Here is a 22,447-nt window from a genome sequence, read left to right as displayed (position 1 = left end):
TAGTTTAATATCAGAAAAACCATTAATGTAATCCATCACATAAATAAAACAAAAGACAAAAACCACATGATCTTATCAATTGATGCAGAAAAGGCATTTGACAAAGTCCAACACCCATTTATGATAAAAACTCTAACCAAAATAGGAATTGAAGGAAAATTCCTCAACATAATAAAGGGCATCTATGCAAAGCCAACAGCCAATATCACTCTAAATGGAGAGAACCTGAAAGCATTTCCCTTGAGAACGGGAACCAGACAAGGATGCCCTTTATCACCGCTCTTATTCAACATCATGTTGGAAGTCTTAGCCAGGGCAATTAGGCTAGACAAAGAAATAAAAGGTATCCGGATTGGCAAGGAAGAAGTAAAGTTATCACTATTTGCAGATGCCATGATTATATACACAGAAAACCCTAAGGAATCCTCCAGAAAACTACTGAAACTAATAGAAGAGTTTGGCAGAGTCTCAGGGTATAAAATAAACATACAAAAATCACTTGGATTCCTCTACATCAACAAAAAGAACACCGAAGAGGAAATAACCAAATCAATACCATTCACAGTAGCCCCCAAGAAGATAGGATACTTAGGAATAAATCTTACCAAGGATGTAAAAGACCTATACAAAGAAAACTACAAAGCTCTACTTCAAGAAATTGAAAAGGACATACTAAAGTGGAAAAACATACCTTGCTCATGGATAGGAAGACTTAACATAGTAAAAATGTCTATTCTACCAAAAGCCATCTATACATTTAATGCACTTCCGATCCAAATTCCAATGTCATATTTTAAGGGGATAGAGAAACAAATCACCAATTTCATATGGAAGGGAAAGAAGCCCCGGATAAGCAAAGCACTACTGAAAAAGAAGAAGAAAGTGGGAGGCCTCACCTTACCTGACTTCAGTACCTATTATACAGCCACAGTAGTCAAAACAGCCTGGTACTGGTACAACAACGGGCACATAGACCAATGGAACAGAATTGAGAACCCAGACATAGACCCATCCAGGTATGAGCAGCTGATATTTGACAAAGGACCAGTGTCAATTAACTGGGGAAAAGATAGCCTTTTTAACAAATGGTGCTGGCATAACTGGATATCCATTTGCAAAAAAATGAAACAGGACCCATACCTCACACCATGCACAAAAACTAACTCCAAGTGGATCAAAGACCTAAACATAAAGACTAAAACGATAAAGATCATGGAAGAAAAAATTGGGACAACCCTAGGAGCCCTAATACAAGGTATAAACAGAATACAAAACATTACCAAAAATGATGAAGAGAAACCCGATAACTGGGAGCTCCTAAAAATCAAACACCTATGCTCATCTAAAGACTTCACCAAAAGAGTAAAAAGACCACCTACAGACTGGGAAAGAATCTTCAGCTATGACATCTCCGACCAGCGCCTGATCTCTAAAATCTATATGATTCTGTCAAAACTCAACCACAAAAAGACAAACAACCCAATCAAGAAGTGGGCAAAGGATATGAACACACATTTCACTAAAGAAGATATTCAGGCAGCCAACAGATACATGAGAAAATGCTCTCGATCATTAGCCATTAGAGAAATGCAAATTAAAACTACGATGAGATTCCATCTCACACCAGCAAGGCTGGCATTAATCCAAAAAACACAAAATAATAAATGTTGGAGAGGCTGCGGAGAGATTGGAACTCTCATACACTGCTGGTGGGAATGTAAAATGGTACAACCACTTTGGAAATCTATCTGGCGTTATCTTAAACAGTTAGAAATAGAACTACCATACAACCCAGAAATCCCACTCCTCGGAATATACCCTAGAGATACAAGAGCCTTCACACAAACAGATATATGCACACTCATGTTTATTGCAGCTCTGTTTACAATAGCAAAAAGTTGGAAGCAACCAAGGTGTCCATCAACGGATGAATGGGTAAATAAATTGTGGTATATTCACACAACGGAATACTACGCATCGATAAAGAACAGTGACGAATCTCTGAAACATTTCATAACATGGAGGATCCTGGAAGGCATTATGCTGAGCGAAATGAGTCAGAGGCAAAAGGACAAATATTGTATAAGACCACTATTATAAGATCTTGAGAAATAGTAAACCTGAGAAGAACACATACTTTTGTGGTTTCGAGGGGGAGAGGGAGGGAGGGTGGGAGAGGGTTTTTTATTGATTAATCAGTAGATAAGAACTGCTTTAGGTGAAGGGAAAGACAACACTCAATACATGGAAGGTCAGCTCAATTGGACTGGACCAAAAGCAAAGAAGTTTCCGGGATAAAATGAATGCTTCAAAGGTCAGCGGAGCAAGCGCGGGGGTCTGGGGAACATGGTTTGCGGGGACTTCTAAGTCAATTGGCAAAATAATTCTATTATGAAATCATTCTGCATCCCACTTTGAAATGTGGCGTCTGGGGTCTTAAATGCTAACAAGCGGCCATCTAAGATGCAGCAATTGGTCTCAACCCACCTGGAGCAAAGGAAAATGAAGAACACCAAGGCCACACGACAACTAAGAGCCCAAGACACAGAAAGGGCCACATGAACCAGAGACCTACATCATCCTGAGACCAGAAGAACTAGTTGGTGCCCGGCCACAATCGATGACTGCCCTGACAGGGAGCACAGCAGAGGACCCCTGAGGGAGCAGGAGATCAGTGGGATGCAGACCCCAAATTCTCATAAAAAGACCAAACTTAATGGTCTGACTGAGACTGGAGGAATCCCGGCAGCCATGCTCCCCAGACCTTCTGTTGACACAGGACAGGAACCATCCCCGAAGACAACTCATCAAAAATGAAAGGGACCGGTCAGCGGGTGGGAGAGAGACGCTGATGAAGAGTGAGCTAATTATATCAGGTGGACACTTGAGATTGTGTTGGCAACTCTTGTCTGGAGGGGGGATGGGAGGATAGAGAGAGAGGGAAGCAGGCAAAATTGTCAAGAAAGGAGAGACTGAAAGGGCTGACTCAAGAGGGGGAGAGTAAATGGGAGTAGGGAGTGAGATGTATGTAAACTTATATGTGACAGACTGATTGGATTTGTAAACGTTCACTTGAAGCTTCATAAAAGTTATTAAAAAATAAATAAATAAATAACAACTGCACTATTAAAAAAAAAAAAAAGTGATCACGAGATCATGGGAATGCCAAACCACTGAGAATCATGGTTCAGCCAAGTTGATACAGTCTTAACCATCACACCTTGTAAAGTATGATATTTTGTGTGTAATGTTTTATTATGAATATATATTTATTATACTATAAATATTTTTGATGCATTTTGTTATTTTAAATATTTGTAATGTATCCATTTGTGACTTTGTTTTTGCTTATTTGTGATATATAGTGGTATGTATATATATATATATATATATATATATATATATGTATATATTTTCACCTGTCACCTTTTTCGCCTGGAAGGAGCCCTGGTGGTACAATGTTTAAACACTCACTACTCAATGGAAAGGAAACACTCGTGGCGTAGTGACTAAGTGCTACGGCTGCTAACCAAAGTGTCAGCGGTTCAAATCTGCCAGGGGCTCCTTGGAAACTCTATGGGGCAGATTCTTCTCTGTCCTATAGTGTCACTATGAGTCGGATTCGACTTGATGGCACTGGGTTTGGTTTTATTTATTTATTTATTTTTATTAAATGGAAGGTTGGCAGTTTGAACCCATAAGCCATTCTGAGGATAAAAGACTTGGCCATTTGCACCCATGAAGATTATAGCCTGTGCAACCCTACGGGCATTTCTACTCTGTCTTACAGGTTGCTATGAGTTGTAATTGACTAGACGGTACCTAACAAAACAAAAATTCCTTGGTGGTAGATATTTTATTGTCTCCAACAGAACACTGTTTGACTTTCTTGCTTTAGACGTATCATCAGGAAGGACGAGTTTCTGGTGTTGTACATGATATTTGGTGAAGTAGTGGACCAACGAGAATGAGAGAAGCCCTCAATGTGATAAATTGACGCAAAGGCCGCAGCAATTAAGTCAAACATACCAATGATTGTGAGGATAGCACAAGGCCAGGCAAAGTTTTGTTCTGTTTTCCATAAGGTCACCATAAATTGGAGTCAACTCAATGGCAGATAACAAGAACAACCTTTTGAGGCGACTTCTTTCACTTCACGTGACTCTATTGAAGTACATCCATGCTATTGTGTGCATCAATAATTTGTTCATTTTATTGCTGAGTATTATTTCATGTATGGATTTACTAAAATTTGCTTAACCATTTACCCATAGAAGGATATTTTGGGTTGTTACCAGTTTTTAAGCTATTATAAATAAAGTGTCCTTGAACTTTTTTTCTTTTTTATTGTGATTTAGGTGAAAGTTTTCAGAGTAAATTAGTTTCTCATTAAACACTTAATACAGAAATTGTTTTGTGACATTGGTTGCCAACCCTGCAATGTGTCCACACCCCTCTGTCCTTCAACCTAGGTTCTCTGTTTCCATTCTTCCAGTTTTCCTGCCCTTTCCTGCCTTCCTGTCTTTGCTTTTGGGCTGGTGGGCCTATTAGTTTTGCATACATGATTGAACTATGAAATATATCACTCATATGTGTTATTCTGGCCCTGTAGACCTGTTGTATCTTTGACCGAAGGGTGAACCTCAGGAATGACTTCAGTGCTGAGTTAAAAGTGTGTCCAGAAGCCATACTTTGGGAGTTTCTCCAGTTTCTGTCAGACCAGCAAGCCCGGTCTTTTGTGTGTGTGCACATGTGAATTTGAATTTTGCTCTACATTTTTCTCCTGCTCTGTCAGAGACTCTCTATTGTGATCCCTGCCAGAGAAGAGAGGGATTTTAAGGTTTAGAAAGCAGACATTTGAGCAAATTCAGATGTCTGAGTACTTCAAATCACCACACACACTGAGCCTTTTTCCAGTCAGAATCAGCCACCCCAGGGTAGAGTACGAGCACAAAAACAGAAGGAGTGTGAACATGCACATACACATGTGTGCATGCATGTACACACTTTCTACAATTTTTTTTTTCTACTGGATGAGGAAAACACCAGATATTTGGAACTCTTTCTGTATCTACTAGAGTTTCCATATCCCACCTAACATATTCACTTTCTGTTTCTATTTTTTTCAAAATCTGTCACCCATTCTAATGTTTATATATACATATATATATAAACATTCTAATATATTAATATTTTATATATATATGTGTGTTTTATATATATATGTGTGTATATATATATATATATATATATATATATATATATATATATATGCTTACTGAGATTGAGAATATGGGAAGCCCTCCATGAGATGGACTGACACAGTGGCTGCAACAATGAACTCCAACATACCTGTGATTGTAAAGATAGCACAGGGCCAGGCAATGTTTTGTTCTGTTTTGCACAAGGTAACCATGAGTTGGAGCTACTCAATGGTAGCTAACAACAACAACCTTTTGAGACAGAGTTTTTTCACTTTGTATGCTTCTATTGAGATCCATCCACGTTGTGTTCATCAATATTTTGTCTCTTCTTGCTGCTATTAGTTCATATATGAATTTACTACAGTTTGATTAACCATTCATCCATAAAAGGAAATTTTGGGTTGTTACTAATTTTTAGCTATTATAAATAATGTTTCTATGAACATTTGTGTAATGGTTATTGTATGAACTTAAGTTTTCATTTATCTGGGATGAATGTCTAAGTGTGGGTTGTTTTAATTCTGACAAAGTCCAATGTATCAATTTGTACTTTTCATCCACATATTTGCATATACCAGTAATTCAGTAGTTTTTATTCTTAAGTGGTATTAACTTGCTTGGATACAGCACAAATTATTTATTTATTCTCAAGTAGATGAACATTTGTGGTGATTCTCGTTTTTGAGTATTACAAATGAAGTTGTTATGGACATTTGTATGCATGTCTTTATAAGGAAAAATGCTGTCATTTCTCTTGGGTAGATACGAGTAAAATGGCTAAATTTTGTTGTAAAACTATGTTCAGCTTTTCAAGACCCTGATGCTTAAAACAAATTATTTTTTAAAGTATTTACATCATTTTAATTTCCACTAGCAGTTTATGAATGTTCCAATCCCTCCACATACTTACCAAAGACCTGATATTCTGAAGGATGTATAGAGTTACGTCATTAATATTTTAACTTGAAAGTCATTACTGAATGACCTGACCTATTAGCAAACAAATGTAGAAATTAAATTTCATAGCATTAAGTTGTAAAAGTGAATACATGAAATCCACATTTATCACATACAAAATGTATCAGGAATAATGGTGGAAAGCAGACAGAATTGAATCAAAATTCTTAGTATTTTCCTGTTTCTTTGCCATTGACTAAAAGTGGGGCTTTGAAAATATCACTAAAACATTCTAGGTCTTAGTAAAACATGGCACTGCATTGAAAATTCTATCATTTACCTGTAAGGAATCTATTTTAACACTCCTTGCTCTTCTTAATATGGCATAGTGGGAAGAAATTATAGCTTTCTCTTAGCCTGTGTGGCTCTCCCTGAGGAGATACCAACAAATTTTTTATTATGTCAAAGCATTTGAAAGCTTAACAAAATGTCTAGAGTGCCCGTTAATTTTCTAATCAATTTGCATTCATCAGGGAGTAAGTTTCTTTTAGATACATTTATTCATTTATTCTCAGTTAACTTTCAATTTGTCCCACTCAAGGATCTGGATTAAAATATTTTAAATTTAGGACAGACCACTCAATATTCCCTCATTTCCATGATGTTCTCAAATGGAATAAAACTAGTACATTTCATATAGATGATACACCATTTCTTTGTGTTTTTTTTCTAGATTTTCATAACTTTTTTTTTTTTTACCTTGAGGACAGACATAAATCACTCCAGCTCCTCCACTTATTGCAAATTTTCTGTTTAAGCCTTCTTTCTTATCTCCCCATTTTCTTAGATGAAAATATTCTATCTTATTTTTCCCATTCTCTCCGATTTCTAATAATTATTTCCCACCTAGATACATACTCTATTATGTTTGATATATGAACTCTACTACGTTTGGTATCCTTGTTGGCTCAAAGGTGAAGAGTTTGCCTGCTAACCAAAAGGTCAGCAATTCGAATCCATCAGATGCTTCTTGGAAACACCATGGGGCAGTTCTACTCTATCCTATAGCATCTTTATGAGTCAGAATTGACTCAACAGCAATGGGTTTTGGTATGTTTGATATACCACATATAATATCAATGTATCCTTACAAAAAAGTAATATTTTGTGTGTATGTGTTTTATTCTGTACCTTTTATTAGTGTTGCATTTTTCAGCCATTTTGATAGTCGGTAGTCTATCCATGTTGTGACACACACACACACATTTCTCTGCTTCTTGCTCAGTAATAGTACATGAGATGGAATCAACTCAAGAGCAAGTAACAACAAAAACATCATATATGTGACATTCCACTTTTCTGTTCTCCAAATGGTATATATTTTGTGTCTTCCACTACCAGTTATTCTCAAAACCAGCTATCCTTCAACTGTCAGATATCCTCAAAGCCTTGAGCTTGTCCCTTTCAACTACTGCTGAAAAAAAGCCTATATGATATATGTCAAGTGTATGTATGTATATGCACACACACATATGCACAAACACACACAAAAACCAAACCCATTGCCCTCGAGTCGATTCTGACTCATAGCGACCCTATAGGACAGAGGGTCCTATAGAGTTTCCAGAGAGTGCCTGGTGGATTTGAGCTGCTGACCTCTTGGTTAGCAGCCACAGCACTTATTCACTACGCCATCAGGGTTTCCAAGCACACACGCACAAGGATGGGGTGAAATATCTTCAAAAAATGAAACATAATATCCCTATTAATTTTACTAAACAATTAAAATTGCTATAGAAATGTGTACTTCCTCCATTAAATGAATGATGTTTTCCTGGATTCTCACTCACATCCTTGATAATTTCATTGTTAACTGGGCATTAATTCTAAGAAATATAGATTTCACCTATTATATTATTGCCTCCTTCTTCTCCTGTTCCAGTTGTCCAACGGCTCATATCTTCTAGACCACCCACGATGGCACCAGAGAAGAGGATGTAATAAGTTAAAGTAAAAACACCACAAAGCTCTCCGACAGTATTTAACTGCCTTTTTCTTGATCCAGCTTCATCTAGTTTTGATAAGTGTTGTATTACTTTCCAGAGTTCTCACTAGGTTTATTGTGACTGTTTTTTTCTTTTCTTTTTTTTTTTAATGTTCCTCTGGATGAACAGGCCTGTGTATCTTTAGACTTCACCATTTTCACTGGTGTCACTTCATTTTTAGTAACTTTAGGAATACAATAATGAGATAAGAGATAAAGGAAATAATAAATGGAGTTTAAAAAACACTCTGACTTCTGTTCTAAGGCTTTATTGAGTATTTTCATTCTTCGAATTTACATATTTAACTGGTTAACCTACTTGATTCAGGTCTTTCATTATTTCAATAAAAATTAATGGCTAATAAAATAATTTTTTTTTTTTAATTTTGTAAATTTATTCTGTATTTATGGGAATAGAAAGAGAATCATACCCTATGCTGAAATCATGTAGTATCTCCACAGCTGTGGCCTTTTTCTTAATTAAATTCCTTTCTTTTCCCACATAGAGTACTTTCACTTTTTCAGCCTAAGCCTTACCAGTCATTAACCACAATATTGAAGGACTTATATCATGTGCCAAATGGCTGCTATCTTTTTAAGAGTTTAATATTTGTCTTAAATTAGAAAAAGGTATAAACATTTCTAATCAAATTTTTTTTCAGATTTATATTCCCTTCCATTATGTCACTAGGATCAGATATACTCCACCCAGGAGCCCCGGTCAGTTAAGTGCTGGGCTACTAACAAATAGGTCGGCAATTCAAATTCACCCAGAGACATCATCTCAGTAGAATGGTGTTGTGACTCATTTCCGAAAAATCAACCACTGAAAACCGTAAGGAGCACAGTTCTACTCTGACACAAATGGGGTTGTCATGGGTTAGAATTGACTCAGTGGTAACTGGGTTGGTTCTGGTATTTTAGTATCAGACTTATCCCCACAAATGACTAGAAAATTACAGAAAAGTGTAGGAGACAAAAGTATTCAGACATTCTACAAGTAAAAGAGGAGTTTGATTCTCTAAGAGACAGAGAACAAAGAAGGTGAGTCCCACAATGTTCCTGGCTATCTGAACTCAACCACTTTCTCGACTTCAGGCACTTCTAGACTTCAGAGCACTCCAAGTAAAGAAGGATGAGCTCTTTAAACCTAGGAGACACATATTGGACTTTGGGAAGACTTTAGTAGGTGCAATTTGCCAGTGTATTGTACTACCTCTAGTCAAATTCTCTTGAGATCACATTTTCTTTCTGGTTAATTTTTTGGGTGTTAATACGGTCTCAAATGCCATAGACCATATTCATCTAATTTTTGGTTTGGATTCCTCTAATTATTTATATGTGTACTCCGCATATTCTATGTATGCTACATGTGGAGTATTATTACTATACATGTTAACAATACAATTTAAAACTATCCCTAAATCTGTAATTTTATTAATTAAGGTGGTGATAAGATTAGAGATAAATAATTTTCTGTTTACTTCTGTTTTCCTACAGTAGTTTCCCAAGCTTGTCATTTTTTTCCTGAAACTGTTTCAATTTGTACCAAATACGTTACCTTTCTGTATTTCTGACGATGTTTCTGTTTCAGCTCATTATTGGATTGTTGTTGTTAGGTGTCTTCGAGTCAGTTCCAACTCATAGCAACCCCATGTACAAGGAACAAAACACTGCCTGGTCCTGCACCATCCTCACAATCGTTGTTACGCTTGGGCCCATTGTTTTAGCCACTGTGTCAATCCATCCTGTTGAGGGTCTTCCTCTTTTCGGTTGACCCTTTACCAAGCATGATGTCCTTCTCTACGACATGTAGATATGTCCAAAGTATGTGAGACATAGTCTCGCCATCCTTGCTTCTAAGGAGCGTTCGGGTTGTACTTCTTCCAAGGCAGATTTGTTCATTCTTTTGGCAGTCTGTGGTATATTCAATATTCTTCACCAACACCACAATTCAAAGTTGTCAATTCTTCTTTGGTCTTCCTTATTCATTGATCACTAATGATTGTTCATACCTAATCATTATTGGGTATTGTGTACCTTTTCTAGCCCTGTCAGATATTATTTGATTCCCAAGGTATTGAAGAAAAATGCTCTTTAGATTGCTAAAACTCATACTTGTCTCTATTAGTGGCACAAGTGCCTGTGGAGACTAGGCCAAAATCAACAAATGGGGTAAAAAAGATTGTCAGCATTATGATAAAACTTACCTACATGCTTGTTTAACTAGCCATCATGTTTACCAGTTTACAAGTTTTTTTTTTAATTTACTCTATGCCAAGGCAAAGTAGGAAGTAAAAATGTTTTTTTCTTTTCCTTTGTAAAAAATGGAACTTGGTCAAGAATTTTCACTTGTAATTACGCTCTTCATTTATGTGTCTAAGAATTAAAAAACATTAATTATAGGAAGAGGTTATTTGTATGAAATGATTGAGAGTTTGAAACAAAACAAATATTTGTCCCCAAAGATTAGTAGGAATAAGCATAAAAATCTGTAGTGACTAAGGTACAAAAATGGACCTAAACTTGCCAACAATCATGCAGATGGGACAGGACTGGGGAATGCATTTTTCTGTAATACAGAATGTTGCTGTGAGTTGGATCAATAGCAACTATAAGAACAACAAGCATAAAATACTTGCAGAAGTGTATATTACTTCAGAAGAATGTATATAGATTCAGAACAATTTAGCCCAACATCTTTTTAAACATTCTCTATTAATGAATAGTATTATTTTCAACATAATGCTTTTTGCTTTTGTTTTGTGTTCAGCAAAAAGAAAAAAAAAATCATTCTAGATGTATTTGTCCTGTTGACATTTTCTTCATTTTACTAACATAAAGTTTTCCAGTTTCACTGAAAATATAAATTAGAATATTTAAAATATTAGATTAAAATATTCTAATAAAATATTTTAATCTAATATTTTAAATATATTAGAAATTTTTTACCATGATGTTCTCTATGAGTTATCACCTATAATAAATCTTCGGAAGGAAATAACATTTAATTTGAAGGTTCAAAAGTGATCATTCATGTACATTTGAATAAATATAAAGGAAACAATGTACTTTTCAGGGCTTTATAATTAGTCTTTGCTCTGGGACCAAAAAGAGTGCAATTATCTGTTAAAATATTATTAAGAGACATTTGCCTTTTCCATAAGTTATTAGAACAATAATGTATATTAAATATTAAACACAAAGTTTGCATCAATTCTTAATGACTCCGTGGAAGGCATTTTTTACCTCTTTGTTCATTAAGCTGGGTATGCAGGGGTTAAGCATGGGGATGGATAAAGTATAAAACATGGAAACCATTTTGCATTACCAGAAGAATGAGCAGATTCAAGCTGCAGGTACATAAATAGTACAGACCCATAGAACACTGCCACCATGGTCAGATGAGAACCACACGGGGAGAAGAGCCTTAGCAGAATGATTTCAAATATGGCTATCAGAATCAGCATGTAGGTCAGCAAAACTACCATGAGGGTGGAAACCACATTAAACACTGAAAACATTAAGATCAACAATTCTATTTCTCGTGCACTTGAGTAGAGAAAAGGTATCAAGGGAACATCATCACAATAGAAACAACCAACAACATTAGTACCACCGAAGGTCAATGTAAATATCTCACTGGTGAGCATCACAGACTAAAAGGTACTGAAGAGGCATGGAATGCCAACAAGCACATGACAAAGTCTCTGGGATGAGACAACATTGAAGAGCAGAGGGTTACAGATGGTCACATAGTAGTCACAGGTTATGATTGCCAGGATATAAAATACACAAATAATGTACAAAAGGAGGAGAGCCATCTGCATGGCACACATGTAATAGAAAACAGTATTTGGATTCAAAACTAAATTTACCAGCATCTTGGAAAAATAACAGTAGAATTGCCAAGATCAGCCAAGGCCATGTTTCTGAGAAAAAACTGTATAGGAGTGTTAGGCAGGAATTCGCCTTGGTCAAGGTGATCATGCCCACGTTGCTCATCCCTGCGGTCATGTAGACGATGAGGAAGATGCCCAGAAGAAGGAGCTCAGTTGCTTTGTGACTCTCATTAGAATGAAGTCAGTGATCACTGTTAGATTCTGTTTCTCTGTTTAGTCTGGCTATCTCCTCTAGAAAGAAACAGATGGATTGATACAGGTTTTCATATGGAATCATCTAAACAAGTTATTCTACTTGTAGACTGAATTGACATTTTTTTTTTCTGCCTACTAGGGATAGAAAAATAATTCCCACATTTGATTTTAAGCTAAAGTACATTGTAGAGGATCCTACTTCTCAAAATTGGAGGATGCATATGATACTCATTTTACATTGTTATGACATAATTTCAGAAATGTTTGGAGCTTATGCATATATATTAAAACCATATGTTGTTAATAGAGAGATAATGTTTTAAGTGCTGTCTAGACAATTCCAACTCATAGTAATACAATATACAGCAGAATGAAACATCGCCTGTTCCTGTACCATCCTCACAATTGTCACTATACTTCAGCTCATCATTGCAGACACTGTATGAACCCATCTCCTTGAGGGTCTTCCTGTTTTTCGATGACTCTCTACTTTACCACGCATGATGTCCTCCTCCAGGAACTTGCCCCTCTTCTTAATATATTCAAAGTATGTGAGATGAGTATCACCATCCTTACCCCAGAGGAGCATTCTGGCTATGCTTCTTCCAAGACAGATTTGTTTGTTCTTCTGTCAGCCCATGGTGTAGTCAATATTCTTCTCCAACACCGTAATTCAAATACACCAGTACTTTGGTCTTCCTTATTCACGGTCTGGATTTCACATACACATGAGGCAATTAAAACTACCATGGTTTGGGTCTAGTGCGCCTTAGTCTTCAAAGAGACACATTTACTTTTTAACACGTTAAATAGGTCTTTTACAGCAAATTTGTCCTATGCATCAGCTCATTTGATTACTTGACTGCTGCTTCCATTGACGTTGTTTGTACATCCAAGTAAAATGAAATCTTTGACAATTTTGATATTTTACCTGACTACCATGATGTTGCTTATTGGTCTGTTTGTGAGAATTTTGTTTCCCTTATGTTGAAGTGTAATGCATGCTGAAGGCTGTAGTCTTTGATCTTTATCAGTAAGTACTTCAAGTCCTCTTCACTTACATCAAGCAAGGTTGTGTCATCTGTATATCGCAGTTTCTTAATGAGTCTTCCTCCAATCTTGATGCTGTGTTCTTGTTCATATAGTCCAACTTTTCAGATCACTTGGTCAGCATACAGATTGAATAGGTCAGCATACAGATTGAATAGGTCAGCATACAGATTGAATAGGTATGGTGAAAGGATACAACCCTGATATATACCTTACCCGATTTTAAACCAAGCGGTATACACTTGTCCTGTTCGACACACTGCTTCTAGGTCTATTTACAGGTTTCAAATGAGCACAGTTTGTTGTTGTTATTAGGTGCTGTTGAGTAGATTTTAACTCATAGAGACCTTATGTACCACTGAATGAAACACTGTCCAGTCCTGCACCATCCTCACAATCGTTGTTATGCCGAGTCCATTGATGCAACCGCTGTGTCAATCCATCTTTTCCAGAGTCTTCCTCTCTTTCACTGACCCTTCGCTTTACCAGACATGATGTCCTCCAGGGAATGGTCCCTCCTGATAACGTGGCCACAGTATATGAGATGGAGTTCTTGCTTCTAGTGAACATTTTTACTGCACTTCTTCTGAGAGATTTGTTCATTCTTTTGGCAGTCCATGCTATGTTCAATATTCTTCACCAAAACCATAATTCAAAGGCATCAATTCTTCTTCAATATTCCTTATTCATTGTCCAGCTTTCATATACATGTGAGGAGATTGAAAATGCCATGGCTTGGATAAAACTCAACTTAGGCCTTAAAGAGACATCTTTGTTTTTTAACACTTTACCCATACGGGAGGCTATGGTCTTTGTTCTTCATCAGGAAGTGATTCAAGTCCTCTTTACTTACCTTGATGTACACCTTTCTTGACTTTAAACCACGTAGTATCTCCTTGCTCTGTCTATGTACAGGTTTCTCATGAGCACAACTAATGTTCTGGGGTTTTCATTCTTCTCAGTGTTATCCATAATTTGTTATGATCCACCAGTTGAATGTCTTTACAAAGTCAATAAAACACAGGTAAATGTATTTCTAGTAGTCTTTGCTTTCAGCCAAGAGCTATTTGACATCAGCAGTGATATCCCTTTTTCCATATCCTCTTCTTAATCCAGCTTGAATTTGTGGCAGTTTGCTGTTGAGGTACTACTGGAACTGCTTTTATTGCTCTTCCACAATATTTTAATTGGTTGTGATATTAATGATATTGTTCAATAATTTCTGCATTCTGTTGAGTCACCTCTCACTTGAATGGGCACAAATGTGGATCTCTTCCAGTTGGCCAGGTAACTTTCTTCCAAAATTCTTAGCATAAACAAGTCAGCATTTGCAGTGTTGCATCCTTTTGTTGAAACATCTCAATTGGTATTCCTTCAACACCTGGAGCCTTTGTTTTTGCCAATGCCTTCCATGTAGTTTTGACTTCTTCTTTCAGTGTCATCTGTTCTTGACCATATGCTACCTCCTGAAATGTTCGAATGATGACTGATTTTTTTAGTAAAACATTTATGTGTTTTTTTTTTGTTTTGTTTTTCCATTTTCTTTTGATCCTTCCTGCATTGTTCAATATTTTCCCGTAGAATCCTTCAAAATTGCAGCCAGAGACTCGACTTTTTTCTTCATTTCTCTCAACTTGAGAAGTAGAGGGCATGTTCTTCCCTTTTGGTTTTCTAACTCCAAGTCTTTGCACATTTCATTTTAATTATTTACTTTGTCTTCTTCAGCTGCCCTTTGAAATCTTGTCTTCAGCTTTCACTTCATCATTTTTTCCATTTGTTTTAGCTACCATATGTTCAAGAGCAAGTTTGAGAGTCTCTCTTGACATTCATTTTGGTCTTTTCTTTCCTTCCCGTATTTTGAATGACCTTTTGCTTCCCTCATGTATGATGCCCTTGATATCATTCCATGATTCCTCCGATCTGTGTCTTTAGGGCTCAGTAAGTCCAACATATTCTTGAGGTGGTCTCTAAATTAAAGTGAGGTATATTCAAGGTTATACTTTGACTCTTGTGGGCATGTTTAGATTTTCTTCAACTTCCACTTGAACTTGCATATGAGCAATAGATGGTCTGTTCCAAAGTCAGCCTCCAGCCTGGTTCTGATTGATGTTAATGAGCTTCTTCATTTTCTCTTTCCACAGATGTATATAACTTGATTCCTGTATTTTCCATCTGGCAAGGTCCACTTGTATGGTCACCATTTATGTTGTTGAAAAATGTTGGTTGCAATGAATAAGGCATTGGTCTTGTAAAATTTCGTCCTAAGACCTTCAAAGTCATTTCTATCACCAAAGCCTTATTTTCCAACTACTATTCCTTCCTCTTTGTTTCCAGCTTTTGCATTCCAGTTGCTAATAATTATCAATGTATCTAGGTTGTACCCTTACTCAATTTTAAACGATCACACACACTGAGACATCTTTCAAACTGGTCTGAATCTAATAACCCCCTCAGAAGACTATGAAGGCTAAAACAGAAGCAAAGGGCTTACACAAGCATACACAAAAATACATGATTACCCTGAAAAATTAGTTCTAATAGTTGAAAAAAAAGATCAGAATCACTGTAACTTCACTTCTGTACCTAGTACTTTTTCCCACTTCCACTCAGCATATCCACTCTCCTTGTCTGATTTCATGATTCCCAACATATTTTGCAAATAGTGAAACCTACTCCCATCAAGTTGATTCAACTCATGGTGCTGACTTTATAGGACAGAGTAGGACTGCCAGATAGTGTTTCCAAGAGTGTAAATCTTTATGGAAGTGCACTGTCACATCTTTCTCCCTTGGAAGGGCTGGTATTTTCGAATCACCAACCTTTCGGGTAGCATCCAAGCCCTTTAACCACTGTGCTGCAAGCCCTCAACACATTCTTCTTTACTGTAAAGTTTGCTTAATTGTTATGTTTGTGATCCATCTCTCCCCTCCAAGGAAGACAAAGGTATTTCCATTTGTGTTCATCAATGCATTGCAGCACTTATAAGAATAACTACACGTAGAAGGCAATATAGAAACATATGTTGAATATATTTGTACTTGGTATTCCCATTGGAGGCACAGAGACAAAGTTTGAAGTCCTTAATGTAATTTATGGGAACCATATAGTACATCAAACTTTAGAGCATATGATGCTTATTTTTTTCCATGTCTTAAGTATGACATATTTTACATCTTTGTTCCTCAAGCTATAAATCAAAGGATTCAACATGGGGATCACCAGGGTGTAAAATATGGAAGCCAATTTATCAGTGTCAAAGGAGTGACTGGACATGGGCTGCACATACATAAAGATTGAAGGCCCGTAGAACAATACCAACACCATCAGGTGGGATCCACAGGTGGAGAAGGCCTTGTTCCTGCCCTCAGCTGAGTTCATCCTGAGAATGGCTATAAGAAGGAGCAGATAAGAAACAAGAACTATCAGGAGGGATGAAATAATATCAAAAGATGCTACTACAAGAAGGATCAATTCAATTTCACGTGTGTTTGAGCAGAGCAAAGAGAAAAAGAGGGGAATGTCACAGTAGAAATGATTGATGACATTGTAGCCACAGAGGGATGAATTAAAAATCTTTGTGGTGATAAGAAGAGCAACAAACGTGCTGTAGCAATAGGTGATTGCCACTAGCACCCAACACACCCTTTGTGACATGATGACTGTGTAGAGCAAAGGGTTACAGATGGCCACATAGCGGTCATAGGACATTGCCGACAGAATAAAGAGTTCACTAGTTATGAACAAAATAAAAAAAGCAAGCTGTGTAGCACAAAAACAATATGAAATTGTGTTTTCATCCACAACAAAATTTACTAACATTTTGGGTCCCACGGTTGTTGAGTAAAAAAGATCAGTGACAGCCAGGTGTCTGAGAAAAAAGTACATGGGTGTTTGTAGTTTGGAGTCTATCTTGGTGATGATGATGATGCCCAAGTTGCCCACCACTGAGATCATGTAGATGAGGAACAGCCCAAACAATGGAGCCTGCAGCTCTGGGCTGTCTGTGATTCCGATCAGAATGAATTCATTCAGCACTGTTAGATTGTATGTGTCCATCTTGGTCTACCAGGAAACGTGTTCTGGATAGAGACATCAGAATAGTCAATCGCTCTTATGTAGTATCATCTGGTAGATTTTTAGTATACAAAGTCAGTATATTAAATAAATTACATAAATCCAAACTTTCTAATATAGGTAGTTAATAGTAAACCTATCTCCCAGAACTGACTCGATGGCACCTAACAGCTACAACAACACACATGGATAGAGGTAGAGGAAGAGGATAGGGAGAAAGGACAGAAGGAGAGAAAGAGAGAGGTAACTGGTTGTAAGTTGGAGAAAATTTGTTCCCCAAAGAACATCTGTCAATATCTGGGACATTTTGGATGTCACAACTAGGATAAGGGTACTATATTATTAGTACCTAATAAAGGCTTGGGGTGTTACTAAACATTCTAGTATTTGCTGGGCAACTCCCCACAGTAACAGAATTTCTAGTCCAAAATGTCAATGAAGGCTGAAATTGAGAACCTCAGAGATATATATATATACACACACACATTTAGGTATACATTTAGGTATGCATATAGGTATATGTGTATATGTATATATATGTACATGCACATACATATATACAAATATACATACATGAATTAAAAATAAAGAAATTTAAAAAATTTAGATGTTAGGTATATGAATGGTTACTAAACTTTCTGTTCATCATTTACAAAATGATAATTACACAATGACATTTCCAAATTATAATACACATATTAACTACATTATAAAATTTTAAGGAGCAAATTCCCAAAATGTGTGGAAATATTTAATATGCTTAACTTCAAAACAAGTGAAAGCCCTTGTGGCACAGGTGGTACAGACTTTGAATGCAAGGAAAATCTAATAGATTATAGCGGGGATAATTTGTCTTTGTACAGGGAAATGTCCCCAGTAATAGATACATGCAGTTACAGCCTCTGTTATACCTCCACCTGTGGGTTATTGATTTGAGTATTTAATCTTTTTACCCACATCTTTAAAATAACCATGTCCTTTCAGGATTTTTGGATAGATAAATGAAGATTAAATGTTTCAATGTGCTTTTGGTATTGGTATCAGAATGGTATTGGGAAATAGCTCTCAAATATCAAGTACATAGTGTTTTTTGTTGTTTTTAAAATGTTCACAGTAAGTTGCCTCAAAGGAGGCTTTCTTTACATATGCATATGTAAATTCTTTTGAGTGATTTAACGTCTATGTCAGGGCTATGATGACAAGCAGTGTGTTATCCATTTAACTGACCCCAGCTTTTCCCTACCTATCCTCAAATCCATGACGAAAATTGGACCATCAGTGTGCCAGTCTTTTGAATTACATATATTTTACGTTACTTAAAACATTTTAATATAAGTTTAATATAAATTTACTTAAAATATGTCTTCCCTGCAGGAAGAGTGTGTGTCAGGGTTGTATCTTCTCACCATACTTAGTCAATCTGTATGCTGAGCAAATAATCTGAGAAGCTGGACTATATGAAGAAGAGTGGGGCATGAGGATTGAAAGGAGATTCATTATTAACATATTCAGATGAAACAAGTTTTCTTGCTGAAAGTGAAGAGGACTTGAAGACTGATGAAGATCAAAGACCACAGCCTTAAGTGTGGATTACACCACAACATAAAGGAGACAAAACTCTCACAACTGGACCAATAAGCAACATTATGATAAACGGAAAAAAAGACTGAAGTTGTTAAATATTTAATTTTACTTGGATTCGTAATCAATACTCATGGAAATAATAGTCAAGAATTTAAGACACATTGAAAAGCAAAGATGTCGCCTTGAAGGCTAAGGTGCACCTGACCCAAGCCATGATGTTTTCAATCATCTTCTATGCACATGAAAGCTGGACGATGAATAAGGAAGACCAAAGAAGAATTAATGCCCTTGAATTGTGGTGTTGTAGAATATTGAATACACAGTTGACTGCCAAAAGAAGTTACAAATCCGTTTTGGAAGAAGTACAGCCAGAGTGCTCATTAGAAGCAAGGATGGCTAGACTACATCTCAAATTCTTTGGACATGTTGTCAGAATGGATCAGTCCCTAGAGAAGGACATCATGCTTGGTAAAGCAGACAGCAAAAGAGAGAAAGACCTTCTACCATATGGATTGACACAGTGGCTACAAACATAGGCTTAAGCATAAGAACGAGTGTGAGGATGGCACAGGCCCAGGCAGTGTTTCTACTGTTGTACATAGGGCAACTGGGTGTCAACACTGACTCAATGGCATGTGACAAAAATACCATATACTAAGTAGTTTGTAAAAAATCAGGTATATTTGCCCATGGAAGATCCTAAAATAATGAGAGGAAATTTGAGAAAAAATTGGGAAAATATGAGGTCACAGTCATTGATTTTAAATAATAAAGTTTCCTTTAACAATTCCTTTTGGATAAAGAGATCATCTACTTTAAAGGAAAAATAAGTTAAAATCACAATATCACACAAGAACATAGAGAAAAATGCACTGATAAGGTAAACATGGATTCTCGGTTTTATTTTAACTCCTCCTGCACATTAAGGGCCCAGGCAATCCTCTGTGCTGTTACATAGTACACAGTGCATGTAAGTGTATGAACATATTGAAATTAAAATGTATGCATATTCCCAACAAATCACAAGCTCAACAATCAAACAAAACAAACAAACAAACAGAGAAATGCCAGAAAAAGGTGAAGGCGGCAGTTTTAGGTAAAAGAAGGAATGGTTTGAAATGATACTGCTCACATGAGAATAGCAGTACCAGCAGCCTCTGTGTCAGGAATAATCAAGCAAGTAGAAAAAGACAATATTATCATATTAAATTGTAAAATGGTTGTGGGGAAAATACTCTACCTCACATAAAACATGGCTTATAAGGTCTTGGCCTTCTGACACCCTACCTCCTCCCTATGCACACTCAGTGCTTATGACAGAAAAGCAGCTTTTGGTTCTTTCCCACCTGGAGCAAAGGACAACAAAGAAAGCCAAAGACTTAAGGAAGCAATTGGTCCAAGGACAAATGGCCCCTATGAGCCACTAACTGCTTTAAACTGAGACCAGAAGAAGTAGCAGTGCCTGGCTACCACTACAGACCACTCTGACCAGGGCCACAATAGATAGATCCAGGTAGAATGGGTAAAAACTGTAGATCAAAATTAAAAAAAAAAAAAGACCAGAATTATTGGCCTGAAAGAGATTGGATGAACCTCCAAGTCTATTGCTATAAGACAATCTTGTAACATAAAGTATAGTCTCTTCTGGAGGCCACTATTCAGTCAAATAATAGATGGGGCTATAAAAAAAACAATAACATCCCTTAAGAATGTGTTTCTTAGAGCGATCAACGATATGAGACTAAAAAGGCAACACTTGCCCCAAACCAAAGATGAGAAGACAGGGAGGGACAAGGAAACACGTCTAATGAAAATGGGGAACCAACAGAGGAAACAGGGAGAGTGCTGACACGTTGCAGGCGTTGAAACCAAGGTCATGAAACAATTTGTGTTAGGAATTACTGATTGGAAAATTAATTTTCTATGTAAACTTTCACCCAAAGCACAATAAATTTTTCCAAAAAATTGGGTAACAGTAGATATTACAATTAAGAAACTGACCATCTTCAACGAATGTAATAAAAGCAACATAAATCCTGTTTAGTCACAATGATGAAAGCCAGAAGGAAAAAAGTACTTGTATTGGTAAATAAAGATTTTTCTGTTAGGTCAGGAAAGATCAAAGGACTTTCTCTCAACAGCTTTGGAGTTCTATGGAGAGCACCAAATTAAATTTCATCATTTACTATCTTTGTTGAGTATCTAATTCTTACTTCATAAAGCTAAGCTCTTTGACAAAATTTATCTTTCTGCCACGTTCCATTGGAAATTGAAGAACACAGTATATATTGTACTATCATCATAGAACTGGGTACTTAAAAACTTCCTAAACTCCAAAAAATTGCTTTCCTCATCTCAACATGTGGTATAAGAGGGAATGTGTTTTTCATTATCAAGAGGTTAGTAAAAAGGCAGAGTTATACAGTTATTAAAATAGGCATTAAATAGTAAATTCTATTTGAAAGGGACATAAAAGGAGCCGAGAGAAAGACATCTGCACTGGAGAATGAATACTTGCAGCTTCATAATTCTGCTGCAGTAGTTTAATACTGGATATACTTCCATTACTTTTGTATTTGAGCTCTATTATTAACATAATTAGGCCACCCAGGAGGTGCAAACCGGCTAAACGCTCAGTTACTAACAAAGTTTGGAGGTCAAGTCCACTCAGAGGCTCCTTGAAAGAAAGAAATATGTACTTCTGAAATGCCCATGTAGCACAGCTCTCTGACACACATGGTATATGAGTCAGAATTGACTCCAGGACAACTGGTTTGGTTTCTTGTTTGCATTTTTTATTCATATAATTATTTTTATAAAGTAAAAATATTATTTAACCATATAATAATGATCATTCAAGGATGCTTATGAGCATTTAGCCTTTGAAACAAAGTGGAAATATTTGAAAAAAATAATATGAAGAAAAAATTGAGAGAGATCCTAGTCTTAGGCACTATCGAAAAGTAGAACGCACACAGACCTCAATCTGAATTTCTGATGTTTTGCAATGACTATGTCACTGAATAATTGTGGGACCCTGCAAGAATCACTGAAACCTTCTGGATATTGGTAAAATAAGGAAATTGCCTTATCTTTTTACCTGTAATGAAGCCTCTCCCTTAACTCCCCCATGTGCTTCTTAACATGGCATGGTGAGAACAATTTAAAGGTTTTATTCTCACCCTTGGAGATTCTCCCAGAGGAGATGCCAAGCAATTTGTTGACTGTTCCTGAAGCATTTGAAAGCTTAACAAAATATCTGGGGGTTGTTTGTTAATTGTCCAGGACTATTTTATTCACTAGTGGGCAAGTCTTTGTACAGTGTGTATACCTGTCTGTATTTATTTCATGCATTCTTTCATTTTACTCTTTGCTCGCTGTCTGTTTTTACCACCCAGGGGTCTGTAGCCATCTTCTGCCTGTTGAAGATTTTGCTTCTTTTTTGTATTTCAATATTTTATATATATTTTTTTCCTTCTGTTCAATCCTAATTCTAA

At 36.5% G+C, this 22,447-nt stretch overlaps 1 protein-coding gene across 1 annotated transcript; it reads right to left on the bottom strand.

The window, feature by feature from the left end:
- Positions 1 to 16,403: 16,403 nt before the first annotated feature.
- On the bottom strand, positions 16,404 to 17,348 carry LOC126080232 (olfactory receptor 8K3-like). Its single transcript, XM_049891494.1, has one exon. It carries the CDS (start codon positions 17,346 to 17,348, stop codon positions 16,404 to 16,406), a length of 945 nt encoding a protein of 314 aa, XP_049747451.1.
- Positions 17,349 to 22,447: the final 5,099 nt, after the last annotated feature.

The sequence above is a fragment of the Elephas maximus genome, chromosome 7, assembly GCF_024166365.1.
Source record: "Elephas maximus indicus isolate mEleMax1 chromosome 7, mEleMax1 primary haplotype, whole genome shotgun sequence".
Classification (NCBI taxonomy): Eukaryota; Metazoa; Chordata; class Mammalia; order Proboscidea; family Elephantidae; genus Elephas; species Elephas maximus.
Note: the sequence above shows the minus strand (reverse complement) of the source record. Positions and strands in the feature narration are given on the sequence as shown.

Bases quoted from the DNA above. Each gene is read 5' to 3' on its own strand.
- LOC126080232 (XM_049891494.1), bottom strand. From the start codon at position 17,348: ATGGACACATACAATCTAACAGTGCTGAATGAATTCATTCTGATCGGA.